This window comes from Littorina saxatilis, linkage group LG2 (assembly GCF_037325665.1).
Source record: "Littorina saxatilis isolate snail1 linkage group LG2, US_GU_Lsax_2.0, whole genome shotgun sequence".
Lineage (NCBI taxonomy): Eukaryota > Metazoa > Mollusca > Gastropoda > Littorinimorpha > Littorinidae > Littorina > Littorina saxatilis.
The window spans coordinates 2,940,745-2,958,017 of NC_090246.1; the positions used below are offsets into that span (position 1 = coordinate 2,940,745).

General features: G+C 41.6%; 1 protein-coding gene across 3 annotated transcripts in view; it reads right to left on the minus strand.

Moving 5' to 3' along the window:
- Positions 1–234: 234 nt before the first annotated feature.
- The window catches only part of LOC138957999 (trichohyalin-like), a 116,123-nt gene continuing 99,084 nt past the window's right edge, over positions 235–17,273 (minus strand). For 2 of the 3 annotated variants that reach the window (XM_070329024.1, XM_070329021.1), the window contains 5 exons: positions 16,850–16,946; positions 15,393–15,482; positions 14,677–14,742; positions 13,258–13,932; positions 10,462–10,844 (listed from right to left, as the gene is read on the minus strand). In XM_070329024.1, coding sequence (XP_070185125.1) covers positions 13,780–13,932; positions 14,677–14,742; positions 15,393–15,482; positions 16,850–16,946 — 406 coding nt within the window. In that variant the 3' untranslated portion in view covers positions 10,462–10,844; positions 13,258–13,779. Of the gene's footprint in view, positions 4,051–5,378; positions 5,445–10,461; positions 10,845–13,257; positions 13,933–14,676; positions 14,743–15,392; positions 15,483–16,849; positions 16,947–17,273 lie in introns of those variants that run through there. The other variant, XM_070329023.1, reaches the window with a different exon arrangement.

Genomic DNA, 17,273 nt, shown 5'->3' on the forward strand with positions numbered 1-17,273 from the left:
CCAACGACCGGAACCCCCGTAGGCTGTGAACCGGAAGTCGATGGTAACGATTTGAAAGTGCCACGATCTCCCGAAAGAAACCCTGTGGCCGGAAATCCCTTTGCCGAAGCAGTTGAACCCGAGTACGAGGGACCGGACGTACCAGCCCCAGCGTCAAGGGTGGAATAACCGTCGAGACAAACAACACGCTCGTGTGCTGAGTGCCCCGAACTTCCAAAAGTCTACCCCGGAACCAGCGGTAGCTGGCAATCCGGAAGGGAAGGCGACCGGAACACACCTGTGCTTTACCCGGAAGCTGACCCAACCTGTCCCCCACCGGAAGTCGATGGTAACGATTTGAAAGTGCCACGATCTCCCGAAAGAAATCCTGTGGCCGGAAATCCCTTTGCCGAAGCAGTTGAACCCGAGTACGAGGGACCGGACGTACCGGCCCCAGCGTCAAGGGTGGAATAACCGTCGAGATGAGCAGCACGCATTTGCGCCGAACACCCCGAACTTCCATGAACACGTACCTGATCGGCCGAAGCCGAAAGCTGAGGAACAGCAACGTCCGCCGACGTAATCGTAGCGGAAAGAACAATCCTCGACAAAGAGGAAGCGTTGCCAACCCCTGGAGGCAAAGCTGGAATGGTGGAGGAAGACACACCCCTGTCAGTTGCCAGCATCTCCCTCATTTGATCCTTGAAAGTAGAAAAAAAGAGCAAACAATTCATCGCGCGAGACCGCCTGAGTCTCTTTCTCCTGCGGCGACAAAACGGGCAAGCTAGCAGGAGGATCAAACGAAACACGCAACGACTCCTTGCTCACAGGATCGAAAATTTCGCAAAAATAATTACAAAATACTAAAATGCAAATGGCGGCATGCACCCGTAACACCGGGCACTGCCTACACTAGGTTGAAGCAACAAAAAACTCCAGAAAACGGAGCTAAAAGTTCAACAACCGGCAGAAAAAAAATGCAAATGGCGGCACGTCACAACGCAAGTCCGCCATGTTGACGACTAGAACTCCGTCAAGACGGAGACATGTAGTAAAAAACAGAATACCAACACACAAAGGTCGGCACAGGTAAAGACAAAATAATCTGTAAAAGATAAGTCATAAGACCTAAGCTTACACAACAGAACAAACTGCTCAGCAGGTAACAAAGTACCCTGCCCGACAGAGCTAACGCTAAAGACCGCCATGTTGAAACTACAACTCCGAGAACGGAGAACAAGCTTTAACATAACACGAACAAAGGCGGCGCAAGCTCAACCAAGCCTGTAAGGAGTAAGTCACTAGACTTAAGCTTAACGAAAGAACACACTGCTCAGCAGGGAAACGAAAGTCGCCTGTCTGGCAGCACTACAGTAAAAGTCGCCGAATTAAAAGTACAACTCCGTAAGACGGAGCACGAAGTACAAAGCCATTTACCAACAAATGCAAATGGCGGCACAAGCTATAACAAGAAAACGTTACAGATAAGTCACTAGACTAAGCTTGAACAACAAAATAACTGCTAGGCGGGAAAACGAAAGTCACCCGCCTGGCAGCACTACAGTAAAATCCGTGTAAACAGAACGACTCCGTAAGACGGAGCACAAAGTACGACGCCATTTACCAACAAATGCAAATGGCGGCACAAGCTATAACAAGAAAACGTTACAGATAAGTCACTAGACTAGGCTTGAACAACAAAATAACTGCTCAGCGGGAGAGACAAAACATGTCTGAGAGAGCAACAGCTCTCTCCCGCCCAAGTGAAAACCAAAACAAACTCCGAGAAACGGAGAAAGACATTTTCACAAGTGAACAGTTACCATAAACAAACGTTGTAAACCAGAAAGATCTCACCAACAGCTAGCAAGATGAACCAGGGTCAAAAGGTCGTCCTCACAGGAGACCCAAGGCTGAAAAGCCCAGCAAGTACCAACACGTCTGTACAGCACGGTGTTGAAGAAGGGAATGAGTTTGCCGGTGATATGTGCCGCGCATGCGCGGGCTACCGGTGAGGGGAGGTAACTACCAGGGCCTTGTTGTCAAGGTTTTGTTTTGATTTGGGGGTTACCTCCCCCTGTTTCCAGGGTTAGTACTTCAATGTCTTACGCATCAAACTGAAGTTAATGCTATTTATGTGAGTTGTAGTAAGAATATGTTATTTAATGGAAGACTTAGGAGACATTACTTCAGAGGCAAAACATATGCAATCATCTATCTAATAGAAAGGTTTTCTGATTTCATCAGAACCTGACTCAAACTTAACATTAAACGAAGACCATTACTAATCTCTCGTGTTAGCAAGCTCAGAAATGTCAATAGAGAACCTTAACCCGTCTTCTCCTCTGCCACCATCACCCTCTCCTTCCCCAAACCCCCTCCGCCCTTCCATCCATCTCCACCCTCCCTCCACTCCCCCCCCCCCCTCCTCCTCCCCCAATAAATTGCTCAACAGAAACACTCTTACACAGCATGGACCTTGACAAATCACAATCACAATCCAAAGCTTACCTCCCAGGATGCTTATAGTCATCTTTTCACTGTCAGTTTGACCATTAAAAGATCTGCCTGTCAAGTTTTTCATTTCTGCATACTTTCTTTCTTTATTTGGTGTTTAACGTCGTTTTCAACCACGAAGGTTATATCGCAACGGGGAAAGGGGGGGGGGGAGAGATGGGATAGAGCCACTTGTTAATTGTATTTGTTCACAAAAGCACTAATCAAAAAATTGCTCCAGGGGCTTGCAACGTAGTACAATATAATTATTACCTTACTGGGAGAATGCAAGTTTCCAGTACAAAGGACTTAACATTTCTTACATACTGCTTGACTAAAATCTTTACGCGCGCGAAATAAGACTTCATATAACATAACATAACAGAGTGTGTCCGCGTGGTGGACAGTTTTGCACGGCGCATTCAACGCGGTGGACATTTGGAGCATGTCCTTCGGCGTCGCTGGAGTGTGGACCGCCCAGCTGAGGTGGCTCCAACTTTCAGAACTGAATTGTTATCGTCTTGCGTTGATGTGTGTTAAAAATAAACTCAATCCATTCACACACAAAAAAAATAAAAATAAATAAAATAAGAATTAGAATCCAGGATCTGACAATAAAAAAAAAACTAAAAATTAAAAATTAAAAAAAAAAAAATCTTTGCAAACATTGACTATATTCTATACAAGAAACACTTAACAAGGGTAAAAAGAGAAACAGAATCCGTTAGTCGCCTCTTACGACATGCTGGGGAGCATCGTGTAAATTCTTCCCCCTAACCCGCGGGGGGTATTAAAACTTTGATGAATATCATAAATGCATACATCTTTAAATATTGCGAGACCGATAACTGGCCTAAGCTGGGTATTTCTCCGAGACTGTCAAACATAACAAACTCCCATAAAGGCACTATTTCATCAACACAAAATACATCAACAAGTCACATTTCTTCACAATGGATATAATGGTCACTCACAAATCCAAGGTGGATCTTGTCAAACTATTTGCGTGTACACAATACACCAGCCAGAAATTCCTGCCACACCGTCAAGCCCTCATGTATCACATCAGATCTGGCAGTCCTTCTTTTTGTTCAACAAGATGACCAGGTCAGACCAGGTCAGAAAAGTTTTAAACATTCTATCAGGATAACCAAAAATGTTCATTCCTGGTTTAGATCTAACTCTTCCGGTGTTGTTTGACTTAGAACTAACTCTTATGGATTGAATGATTTAGATCTAACTCTTCTGAATTTGAATGATTTCTGGATCCATCTGATGTAGATCTAACTCTGTTGGATTCATCTGATCTAGATCTAATTTTGTTGGATCTGTTTGATCTAGATCTAGCTCTGATGGATTTGACTGACTTAGATCTAACTCTTCTCGATCCGTCTGAACTAGATCAAACTCTGTTGGATCCGATCAGACAGAGGATTTGATGGGAGAGCTGGTGCGAGATCCAAACTGGCCGAGCGGATTTTTGAGGCGTAGGTCGAGTTCTTCTTGCAACATGGCTGACCGCTGCTGTAGCGTGTTGACCTGTGAGTGGAGAGAGGAGATGGTGTCTTCAAGTTCCTGCAACAGTCACACGTCACACACAAAATTGGTTCAGAGAGAAAAAATCCACAAGTAAATTTAAGACTGCCAACGTTCCGAAATTCAGAATTAAAAAACAAGAAAGGTACGTTGGAACGTTTAATTATTGACAAAACAAAATGTTACGTTCACAGAAATATCGACCCAGCTGTCTTTTAAGTGCACAGACAAACACTAATTAGACCATTGGTTCAGAGAGAGTAATGCTACCTGTGATGATTCAAAACGACATCATCCAATTCAACTTCATTACATGTGCATGTACTATGACTATGACCCAGTTATAGTCTGATTCAGATTTTTGACACTGTCTGTAAATTTGTCAACTACGGATTATCATTCAATTTCAGAAGTACTGTGTTTGCAAACCCCTCCCTTTTCCATCTTAAAATCCCATTTACTCCACCCAAGAAAATCACAGTAATAATCCCAGAAAAGCTTCCTGCATCCACAATCCTCTTCTTGTGTGAACATTGTTATAAAAGTCAAGATACGAAGAAGATGAGAAGAGCCACCAGTATTGTGTGTGTGAACATTGTTATAAAAGTCAAGATACGAAGAAGATGAGAAGAGCCACCAGTATTGTGTGTGTGTGTGTGTGAACATTGTTATGAAAGTCAAGATACGAAGAAGATGAGAAGAGCCACCAGTATTGTGTGTGTGAACATTGTTATAAAAGTCAAGATACGAAGAAGATGAGAAGAGCCACCAGTATTGTGTGTGTGTGTGAACATTGTTATGAAAGTCAAGATACGAAGAAGATGAGAAGAGCCACCAGTATTGTGTGTGTGAACATTGTTATAAAAGTCAAGATACGAAGAAGATGAGAAGAGCCACCAGTATTGTGTGTGTGTGAACATTGTTATGAAAGTCAAGATACGAAGAAGATGAGAAGAGCCACCAGTATTGTGTGTGTGTGTGAACATTGTTATGAAAGTCAAGATACGAAGAAGATGAGAAGAGCCACCAGTATTGTGTGTGTGAACATTGTTATAAAAGTCAAGATACGAAGAAGATGAGAAGAGCCACCAGTATTGTGTGTGTGTGAACATTGTTATGAAAGTCAAGATACGAAGAAGATGAGAAGAGCCACCAGTATTGTGTGTGTGTGTGAACATTGTTATGAAAGTCAAGATACGAAGAAGATGAGAAGAGCCACCAGTATTGTGTGTGTGAACATTGTTATAAAAGTCAAGATACGAAGAAGATGAGAAGAGCCACCAGTGTTGTGTGTGTGCCCAACCGCCTTGCATTATGTCTCATTTGATGAAACGTTTAGCTGTGAAGTAAGCACACAATAAACATACCTGCTTCATCTCGCCGGGCAGCATGCCCCTCAGTCTGTCCTCCTGCTCCAACTTTAGGCGAGTTGTCTGGAAGAGACACACACGCAGATCTCAACACGTAACTCTTGTGTCAGTTACCAAAACATGCACAAACTGTACAGGCAATTACTGAATAAGAAAAATCTATGTACAAACTCGGACATAACGCAAATACAGACACTCACAAAAAAAGTGAAGGAAGTGAGCTTGTTCTAAAAACTGTGTAGAGGCAAACATGTAAATACAATGGTAACTGCGATGAAAGATCACCCTAAGGGACTAGCAAGAAGAGTCCCAACATTGCAGGTGGCCTGTCATGACAGGTGTATTTTGGTGAAGGTGATGGGACAACAGAAAGTGTCCTTTCATGGGAGATGTCCTCTGACTAGAGGGGGCCTCACATCACAGGTACCACCCAACATGTGTGTGCGTCTGCTTTCTTCATTCGTCACTTTTATTCATCCTCGTTTCTTTGTGTGTGTGTGTGTGTGTGTGTGTGTGACTTGGGTGTGTGTGTGTGTGTGTGTGTGCGTGCGTGCGTGCGTGTTTGTGTGTGTGCGTGTGTGTGTATGCATGTGTGCGTGCGTGCGTGCATGTGTGTGTGTGCGAGCATGTGTGTGTGTGTGCGTGCGGCGTGTGTGTGTGTGTGCGTGTTTCTGTGCCATTCTGTGCCAAGAGAGAGAGAGAGAGAGAGAGAATGTGTATGTGCGTGTGCGTGAGTTTGTGTGTAGGGCCTATGTTTGTGTGTGAATGAGTGTGTGTGTGTGTGTGTGTGTGTGTGTGTGTGTGTGTGTGTGTGTGTGACTTGGGTGTGTGTGTGTGAGAGAGAGCGAGAGAGACTGAGAGAGAGACGAAGAGAGAGAGACTGAGAGAGAGAGAGAGAGACTGAGAGAGAGAGAGAGAGAGAGAGAGAGAGAGAGAGAGAGAGAGAGAGAGAGAGAGGGGGGATTTGTCCTTCGCTGGGGTATGCAGTGCCTTGGCATTGCACTTCTACTTAATTTTTATGTTGTTGTATACAGCAGGCAAACACTTTGAAGTGCCGAACACTTGTTGCACTGATGTCACAGTAAAAATGACGGTACATGTAACTTAAACGCGGCAAGTCTCGTGTGCGACTTCTGTCTTATCAGTGTGGTGCATGTTAAATGTCTAAAAGCACCGTCTTTGAAATAATCATCGTGGCTGACAAGGACGTTAACTCTCAAAAGATCGATTGATTGCTTGTCGTGTAGCATTTCAAAAGTAGGCACACACAAAAGGATGATTGAACACATAGACTGACAAAGAGAAAAACTAATGGTCACAGATCTATCGATGCGGCTGAAGTTATACATCAGCAAATCCTTACTACCGGTGAACAGTTAGTAAGTAAATGGACCTGCTTTCATTATTCACACAGAACGGCGTAAACTTGGTCAGGTCATAAACGTAAACAGAGACAAGGCACACCGTGAGACCAAACTGCGCACTGCGTATGTGTGTCGCTCGCCGCGATCGCTGGTCGGTCTCAGCATTAACAAGATGGCGGCCGGCCGAGCCAACCAGAACGCGTTCTTCGATCGCGCTAAGAGGGCTTGTCCCTTCTGTCTAATATAAGTTCTGTGGTTGGCACTAGTGAAGAGTCTAAACGGGGACTCCTAACGATGGAAGGAGTAGTCTCCCTTGTTAAAATCGCCCAAAGAGTAACTTTATATGCGACTTACAATACAGATAGTGTACCCAGAATACGACCTTTTTGTTAAATAAGTTCTGAAAAACGAATAAAGTGCACTTGGCAAAAATTCGAATACTTATTGGGAAGGAAACGTCAAGTGCGCACAGTACTACAAATAAACGACCTGCTATAGCCAGTTTTGTGGTATGTTTTGAAGTCAGTTATCTACTAGTCCTCGACAATGTTGTAAAACTTACATATAGTAAAATGTTTGGCGCGCGCGCCCTGGAATCTAGGTAGAGCGCAAAATTAAAGATGAAAGTTAAGAACCATGCAGATTCAAAAGTTAACCAAGCATCAAACCAATGGAATTAAAAATGTAGATAAAAAGTATTCTCTCACACACAAGTCAAGTGCGCCAGTTTTGTGTGAAATACTATTCAAACGACAATATTCATTCAGACACAAACACCCACATTTTAACAGTGTGAAAAAATGTCATCTATTATGCATACAATCTTACCATTAGTTACAATATCAACAACAACAAAAAAATTTGAATGTGTTTAAAAGAACAAAATCACCATTCATACGAGAATATGATTATAGATATAAACGTACCTAACCTGGTTACTGGTGTGTTTTTTTAATTCATTTAAGAATATGTACATTCATCAAAAGAATATGTTCATTCATCAACTGGACAACCAATACATTTCAGATATAATCCAGAAGTTGTTACAGACAAAAGTAATTTCAGGCGGAGTATGAAATACCAATATGATTTGCATTTATTAAAAGTGTAATTCAAAACTGATGTATGGTCACAAAACACACATGACTTCCAAGAATATGCATAGAACTGATGAAGTTGTAAAGATTATGAAATGCTTCTCTAATGAGCAATTTTAATCAAGGAATCCGATGAATTTCACCAAAGCAGATTACCATTGCAAAACATAACATCACATGGGGTTGGGTTGTTTTTTTAGACATTAATTACCAGTTTATGTCATGCCCTAGACTCGTTTGGATCGTTCTGTACTCGTGTGGACCATTGATTTAAATAAATAAAGCAAGAAACAAACATTTTCACACACACACACACACACACACTGACTGACACGCTGACACACACACACACACACACACTGACACACACACACTGACACACACACACTGACAGTGACACACACACACACCTGACACACGCACGCACACACACACACACTGACTGACACACACGCACACACATACACTGACACACACTGACACACACACACGCACACACATACACACACTGTCACACACACACACACACACACACACACACACACACACACACACACACACACACACACACACACACACACACACACACACACACTGACCAGAAAAACGCGTCCCATTTCAGCAATATGCGAATTCAGGAAATAACTGGTCAGGAGGAAACTGGTCTTGAGCGGAAAACTGATATCGTTACACCCTCTTGGCGTGTCACCACAGTTGTGCTTCACTCACTGAGAGGTATTGCGCGACCAGGACTGATATCGTTACACCCTCTTGGCGTGTCATCACAGTTGTGCTTCACTCACTGAGAGGTATTGCGCCATACGACCAGGACTGATATACATGTAGGTTCAGTCAGGCTGATGGGGTCTATGTCGACCAAAAGAGTGGGATTCCCTGTAGGTGGAGTTCCTGTAGGTGGGTTGCCTGTATACAGGGAATACCACAGGGTGTATATAGTTCCTGTAAAGTTTCGCTGATATCGCTGAAAGTCACGTGATGCTTTGCGACATCGGTAGAATTTTATGAAGTTTTTCGATCTTTTTACATTTTGACTAAATGTTTTAACGTAGAGGGGGGAATCGAGACGAGGGTCGTGGTGTATGTGTGTGTGTGTGTGTGTGTGTGTGTGTGTGTGTGTGTGTGTGTGTAGAGCGATTCAGACTAAACTACTGGACCGATCTTTATGAAATTTGACATGAGAGTTCCTGGATATGATATCCTTCGACGTTTTTTTAATTTTTTTTTTTTTAATAAATGTCTTTGATGACGTCATATCCGGCTTTTCGTGATAGTTGAGGCGGCACTGTCACGCTCTCTTTTTTTTTTAAACCAAATTGGTTGAAATTATGGTTAAGTAATCTTCGACGAAGGCCGGACTTCGGTATTGCATTTCAGCTTGATGGCTTAAAAATTAATTAATGACTTTGGTCATTAAAAATCTGAAAATTGTAAAAAAAAAAATTTTTTATAAAACGATCCAAATTTACGTTCATCTTATTCTCCATCATTTTCTGATTCCAAAAACATATAAATATGTTATATTTGGATTAAAAACAAGCTCTGAAAATTAAAAATATAAAAATTATTATCAAAATTAAATTTTTGAAATCAATTTAAAAACGCTTTCATCTTATTCCTTGTCGATTCCTGATTCCAAAAACATATAGATATGATATGTTTGGATTAAAAACACGCTCAGAAAGTTAAAACGAAGAGAGGTACAGAAAAGCGTGCTATCCTTCTCAGCGCAACTACTACCCCGCTCTTCTTGTCAATTTCACTGGCTTTGCCATGAGCGGTGGACTGACCATGCTACGAGTATACGGGCTTGCTGAAAAATGGTATTGCGTTCAGTTTCATTCTGTGAGCTCGACAGCTACTTGACTAAATGTTGTATTTTCGCCTTACGCGACTTGTTTGGTATTTCTTTGAAATTCGAGTATGGTTTGAAAGTTTTATAGAAAAACTCCACCCTGTGGGATTCCCTGTATACTGGGAATTCCCCATCAGGAACTCCACCTACAGGGAATCCCACTCTTTTGGTCGACATAGACCCCAACAGCGGCTGGGCAGTCAGTTGACACGGGACACTGGTGAAGACTCTCAATGGGGAGTAACCAACTACAACGATTGAAGGAGTAGTCTCCCTTGGTAAATTTTACCAAAGAGTAACCGTCTATTCGACTTTAAAAAACCCAGATAGTGCGTACAGAGTACGACCTTTTTGTTAAATAAATTCTGAAAAACGAACAAAATTCACTGGGCAAAAATTTGAAGACTTATTGGGAAGGAAACGTCAAGTACGCACAGTACTTCAAATAAACGAAATGGTAACCAGTTTTGTGGCAAGTTTTGAAGTTATATATATTTCAAAATCAGAAAATAACCTGGAACTCCTTGACTTTACTTAAAAACAAAAGTTTGGCGCGTGTGCCCTGGAATCTAGGTAGAGCGCAAAATTAAAAGTGAAAGTGAGCCATGCAGATTCAAAAGTTACCCAAGCATTGAACCAATGGAATTAAAAATATAGAAAAAAAAAAAATGCTCTCACACACGTTTTGTGTGAACTATTAATCAAACGACAATATTCATTCAGACACAAACACCCACATATTAACATTGTGAAAAATATGTCATTTATTATGCATACAATCTTGCCATTATAGTTACAATATCAACAAATTATATATAAAACACATGTGTTTAAAAGAACAAAATCATTGTTCATACAAGAATATGTACATTCATCAACTGGACAACCAATACAGTTCATACCAGAATATGTACATTCATCAACTGGACAACCAATACAGTTCAGATATAATCCAGAAGTTGTTACAGAATAAAGTTATAACAGGCGGAGTATGAAATATAGGTACATGTATATTTTGCATTTATTAAATGTTTCATTGAAAACTGATGTAGATCGCATCACAAAACACACATGATGTCACAGTGGAAAGTTTTCACTCCTTGTCCACGTGTTTCAGACACACCCCTTGCTAGATGGACAGAAAATAAGACAGAAAAAGATATGTTAGGAATGTCTGTCATCAGTCATATATGCACAACAAATATTAAACTATATTTCTGCAATACAATTTTTTTTAAATGCTCAAAATGATAACTTTAAAAGCAGTTGTGGAAGATGACTCAAAGAAACAAAATATGTTGAATTAATGTTGTGGTAACTGTAAGTTATCAACACCAAATCTGTATGCTTGGGACATGTGTTCACATACCATTGCAGTGTGACTGTCTGTGAAACAATCGATGCATTTGAAAGTACACGTGAAAAAATGTGTACACAGGAACACACACACACACAGTGACATGCACACACACGCACTTTTAATTACACACCCATACACGAATGCATGGACGCACGCATACAAATACACACACACACACACACACACACATGCATACAAATACACACACACACACACATGCACACACACACACACGCATACAAATACACACACACAAACACACACAAACACACACACACACACACACACACACATGCACACACAAACACGCACGCACACACATGCGCGTGCGCGCACACACACACACACACACACACACACTTGAGATTGTCATAATACACACACACACACACACATGCATACAAATACACACACACACACACATGCACACACACACACACGCATACAAATACACACACACAAACACGCACACATGCACACACAAACACGCACGCACACACATGCGCGTGCGCGCACACACACACACACACACACACACACACACACACACACACACACCCTTGAGATTGTCATAATCATCAGTCTGTCAAAACTATACCAATGCACCGAGGAAAAAGAAGAGAAGGCATCTTTGCAAAAGGGTAAGAATATTGTACATAGAGATATGAATCTGTAGTTCACATTGTTTTGAAAAAAACGTTAGGTATGAACTGTACAAGTTCAATGTTGTTTAAACTCAAAGAGGAGAGCAATGATGAAGATTAATTTAAACAAATTATGATGAACTGTAACTATAGCTTTGTCTGCTACACATCAACACACAAAAGCTCAAAATGCTTGCAGTAGGGACGGAATTGGAAGACTTAGGAGACATTACTTCAGAGGCAAAACATTAGCAATCATCTATCTAATAGAAAGGTTTTCTGATTTCATCAGAACCTGACTCAAACTTAACATTAAACGAAGACCATTACTAATCTCTCGTGTTAGCAAGCTCAGAAATGTCAATAGAGAACCTTAACCCGTCTTCTCCTCTGCCACCATCACCCTCTCCTTCCCCAAACCCCCTCCGCCCTTCCATCCATCTCCACCCTCCCTCCACTCCCCCCCCTCCTCCTCCCCCAATAAATTGCTCAACAGAAACACTCTTACACAGCATGGACCTTGACAAATCACAATCACAATCCAAAGCTTCCCTCCCAGGATGCTTATAGTCATCTTTTCACTGTCAGTTTGACCATTAAAAGATCTGCCTGTCAAGTTTTTCATTTCTGCATACTTTCTTTCTTTATTTGGTGTTTAACGTCGTTTTCAACCACGAAGGTTATATCGCAACGGGGAAAGGGGGGGGGGGGGGAAGGGGGGGGGGGGGGGGGGGGGGGAGAGATGGGATAGAGCCACTTGTTAATTGTATTTGTTCACAAAAGCACTAATCAAAAAATTGCTCCAGGGGCTTGCAACGTAGTACAATATAATTATTACCTTACTGGGAGAATGCAAGTTTCCAGTACAAAGGACTTAACATTTCTTACATACTGCTTGACTAAAATCTTTACGCGCGCGAAATAAGACTTCATATAACATAACATAACAGAGTGTGTCCGCGTGGTGGACAGTTTTGCACGGCGCATTCAACGCGGTGGACATTTGGAGCATGTCCTTCGGCGTCGCTGGAGTGTGGACCGCCCAGCTGAGGTGGCTCCAACTTTCAGAACTGAATTGTTATCGTCTTGCGTTGATGTGTGTTAAAAATAAACTCAATCCATTCACACACACACAAAAAAAAAATAAATAAAATAAGAATTAGAATCCAGGATCTGACAATAAAAAAAAACCTAAAAATTAAAAATTTAAAAAAAAAAATCTTTACAAACATTGACTATATTCTATACAAGAAACACTTAATAAGGGTAAAAAGAGAAACAGAATCCGTTAGTCGCCTCTTACGACATGCTGGGGAGCATCGTGTAAATTCTTCCCCCTAACCCGCGGGGGGTATTAAAACTTTGATGAATATCATAAATGCATACATCTTTAAATATTGCGAGACCGATAACTGGCCTAAGCTGGGTATTTCTCCGAGACTGTCAAACATAACAAACTCCCACAAAGGCACTATTTCATCAACACAAAATACATCAACAAGTCACATTTCTACACAATGGATATAATGGTCACTCACAAATCCAAGGTGGATCTTGTCAAACTATTTGCGTGTACACAATACACCAGCCAGAAATTCCTGCCACACCGTCAAGCCCTCATGTATCACATCAGATCTGGCAGTCCTTCTTTTTGTTCAACAAGATGACCAGGTCAGACCAGGTCAGAAAAGTTTTAAACATTCTATCAGGATAACCAAAAATGTTCATTCCTGGTTTAGATCTAACTCTTCCGGTGTTGTTTGACTTAGAACTAACTCTTATGGATTGAATGATTTAGATCTAACTCTTCTGAATTTGAACGATTTAGTTCTAACTCTTCTGGATCCATCTGATGTAGATCTAACTCTGTTGGATCCATTTGATCTAGATCCAATAGTTGGATCTGTCGTCTGATCTAGATCTAACCCTGTTGGATTCATCTGATCTAGATCTAATTCTGTTGGATCTGTTTGATCTAGATCTAACTCTGATGGATTTGACTGACTTAGATCTAACTCTTCTCGATCCGTCTGAACTAGATCAAACTCTGTTGGATCCGATCAGACAGAGGATTTGATGGGAGAGCTGGTGCGAGATCCAAACTGGCCGAGCGGATTTTTGAGGCGTAGGTCGAGTTCTTCTTGCAACATGGCTGACCGCTGCTGTAGCGTGTTGACCTGTGAGTGGAGAGAGGAGATGGTGTCTTCAAGTTCCTGCAACAGTCACACGTCACACACAAAATTGGTTCAGAGAGAAAAAATCCACAAGTAAATAGACTGCCAACGTTCCGAAATTCAGAATTAAAAAACAAGAAAGGTACGTTGGAACGTTTAATTATTGACAAAACAAAACGTTACGTTCACAGAAATATCGACCCAGCGGTCTTTTAAGTGCACAGACAAACACTAATTAGACCATTGGTTCAGAGAGAGTAATGCTACCTGTGATGATTCAAAACGACATCATCCAATTCAACTTCATTACATGTGCATGTACTATGACTATGACCCAGTTATAGTCTGATTCAGATTTCTGACACTGTCTGTAAATCTGTCAACTACGGATTATCATTTCAATTTCAGAAGTACTGTGTTTGCAAACCCCTCCCTTTTCCATCTTAAAATCCCATTTACTCCACCCAAGAAAATCACAGTAATAATCCCAGAAAGGCTTCCTGCATCCACAATCCTCTTCTTGTGTGAACATTGTTATGAAAGTCAAGATACGAAGAAGATGAGAAGAGCCACCAGTATTGTGTGTGTGAACATTGTTATGAAAGTCAAAATACGAAGAAGATGAGAAGAGCCACCAGTATTGTGTGTGTGAACATTGTTATAAAAGTCAAGATACGAAGAAGATGAGAAGAGCCACCAGTATTGTGTGTGTGCCCAACCTCCTTGCATTATGTCTCATTTGATGAAACGTTTAGCTGTGAAGTAAGCACACAATAAACATACCTGCTTCATCTCGCCGGGCAGCATGCCCCTCAGTCTGTCCTCCTGCTCCAACTTTAAGCGAGTTGTCTGAAAGAGACACACACGCAGATCTCAACACGTAACTCTTGCAGTGTCAGTTACCAAAACATGCACAAACTGTACAGGCAATTACTGAATAAGAAAAATCTATGTACAAATTCGGACATAACGCAAATACAGACACTCACACAAAAAAGTGAAGGAAGTGAGCTTGTTCTAAAAACTGTGTAGAGGCAAACATGGAGATACAATGGTAACTGCGATGAAAGATCGCCCTAAGGGACTAGCAAGAAGAGTCCCAACATTACAGGTGGCCTGTCATGACAGGTATATTTTGGTGAAGGTGATGGGACAACAGAAAGTGTCCTTTCATGGGAGATCTCCTCTGACTGGAGGGGACCTCACATCACAGGTACCACTCTACATGACTGTGTGTGTGTCTGCTTTCTTCATTTGTCACTTTTATTCATCCTCGTTTCTTTGTGTGTGTGTGTGTGTGTGTGTGTGTGTGTGTGTGTGTGTGTGTGTGTGTGTGTGTGTGTATGCATGTGTGCGTGCGTGCGTGCATGTGTGTGTGTGTGCATGCATGTGTGTGTGTGCGTGCATGTGTGCGTGTGTGTGTGTGCGTGTGTGTGTGTGTGCGTGTGTGTGTGTGTGTGTGTGTGTGCTGGCGTTCATGCGTTTGGTTGTCACTGTACCTTCTCTTCATGGTCAGACTCTATTTTGTGTATCTGTCTCTCCAGGTTGTGGCATCGGGTCCTCTGAGACTCCAACTCATGCTGCATCATCTGTGTTGACAAAACACAGTTACAGTAGCTGCTGCAATCATTATACAGTTGAACCTGTTCATAACGACCACCCAAAGGAAAAACTAAAAGTGGTCTTTATCCGTTACATACGTGAGAGAGACACCCGTGAGATAATCAATCAATCAATCAATATGAGGCTTAATATATCGCGCGTATTCCGTGGGTACAGTTCTAAGCGCAGGGATTTATTTATTTATTCTAATTTTTATTTTATGCAATTTATATCGCGCAGGGATTTATTTATGCCGTGTGAGATGGAATTTTTTTTACACAATACATCACGCATTCACATCGTCCAGCAGATCGCAGCCATTTCGGCGCATATCCTACTTTTCACGGCCTATTATTCCAAGTCACACGGGTATTTTGGTGGACATTTTTTTGCCTATACAATTTTGCCAAAAAAAAACCTTTTGTCAATCATGGGATCTTTAACGTGCACACCCCAATGTAATGTACACGAAGATAATAATCGTTCAAATCACATGTGTGTATATCATGTAAATGAGGTCATGTCAAGCAAGTCTGGCAGGGACCTGTTTTTCCACTGCTTGTGGTGCCAATGTCACCGACACAAACGTCATTATAGAAAAAAAAATTGCGCTCGCTAATTACCCTCGATGAATCTTTAGAACTAACACGTCACGCCACACTTTCAGAGTGACGTTTCTTTGCTTTGACATAATAGATTTCACGAGGCTTTAGAAGAGATCGAGGTTCCAAAACAAGCGTCTTCAATTTAGCTGCCTCGACTGCAGGACATTTTCAGTCAAATACACGTAAGTACAGTATGTAGGATAAACAGAATACTACATGGCTTGCTGTGTCGTACCAGATTTACACTCGTTGCTTTTGAAAATAGTGAACTGCGAGCGAAAAACAACTCGTGTAAATCTGGTACGACACAGCAAGCCATGTAGTATTCTCTATTTATAGACAGGTGTTCATTAGGAAAAGGTGAATAATAAAGCAGAATAAAATGCTGGGGATCCTTTGCAGTTGTCGTAATGGGTAGATGGTTGTTATCAAGAGGTGGTTGCCAGGTTCGACTCTATCTCAATTTTTGTTGCTGTCAAACTAACAGTACTCAAACGCTAAGAGGTTTTTTAAATTCAGTAACACTTTTAGGTAACTTGCAAACATTTAGAATAAGATTTCCTATGACACAATAAACATGAACACACTCAGAGAAACACACACACAGACAGGCAGACTTACAGTTGGACACAAATACACTTACATGCACACACACACACACACACACACACACACACACACACACACACACACACACATTCTAAAAATGTTGAGAGTTTACAGAAAAGAACATGGTTTTTTTTTCTCACCGCCAGATTACTGGAGTACTGTTTCTTCAGGCTGGACTTCTCTTCCTCTGCCTGACTGCGAATCTCTGTCACACGAGCCTCCGCGTTCTCTTTGGCTCTGTAGAATAAGCGTGTTAACTATAACAATCTCCGTCACACGAGCCTCCACGTTCTCTTTGGCTCTGTAGAATAAGCGTGTTAACTATAACAATCTCCGTCACACGAGCCTCCGCGTTCTCTTTGGCTCTGTAGCATAAGCGTGTTAACTATAACAATCTCTGTCACACGAGCCTCCGCGTTCTCTTTGGCTCTGTAGCATAAGCGTGTTAACTATAGCAATCTCCGTCACACGAGCCTCCGCGTTCTCTTTGGCTCTGCAGAATAAGCGTGTTAACTATAACTATTGCCATTGTTTAAACTATAATTCACGGTATAATTATGTTGT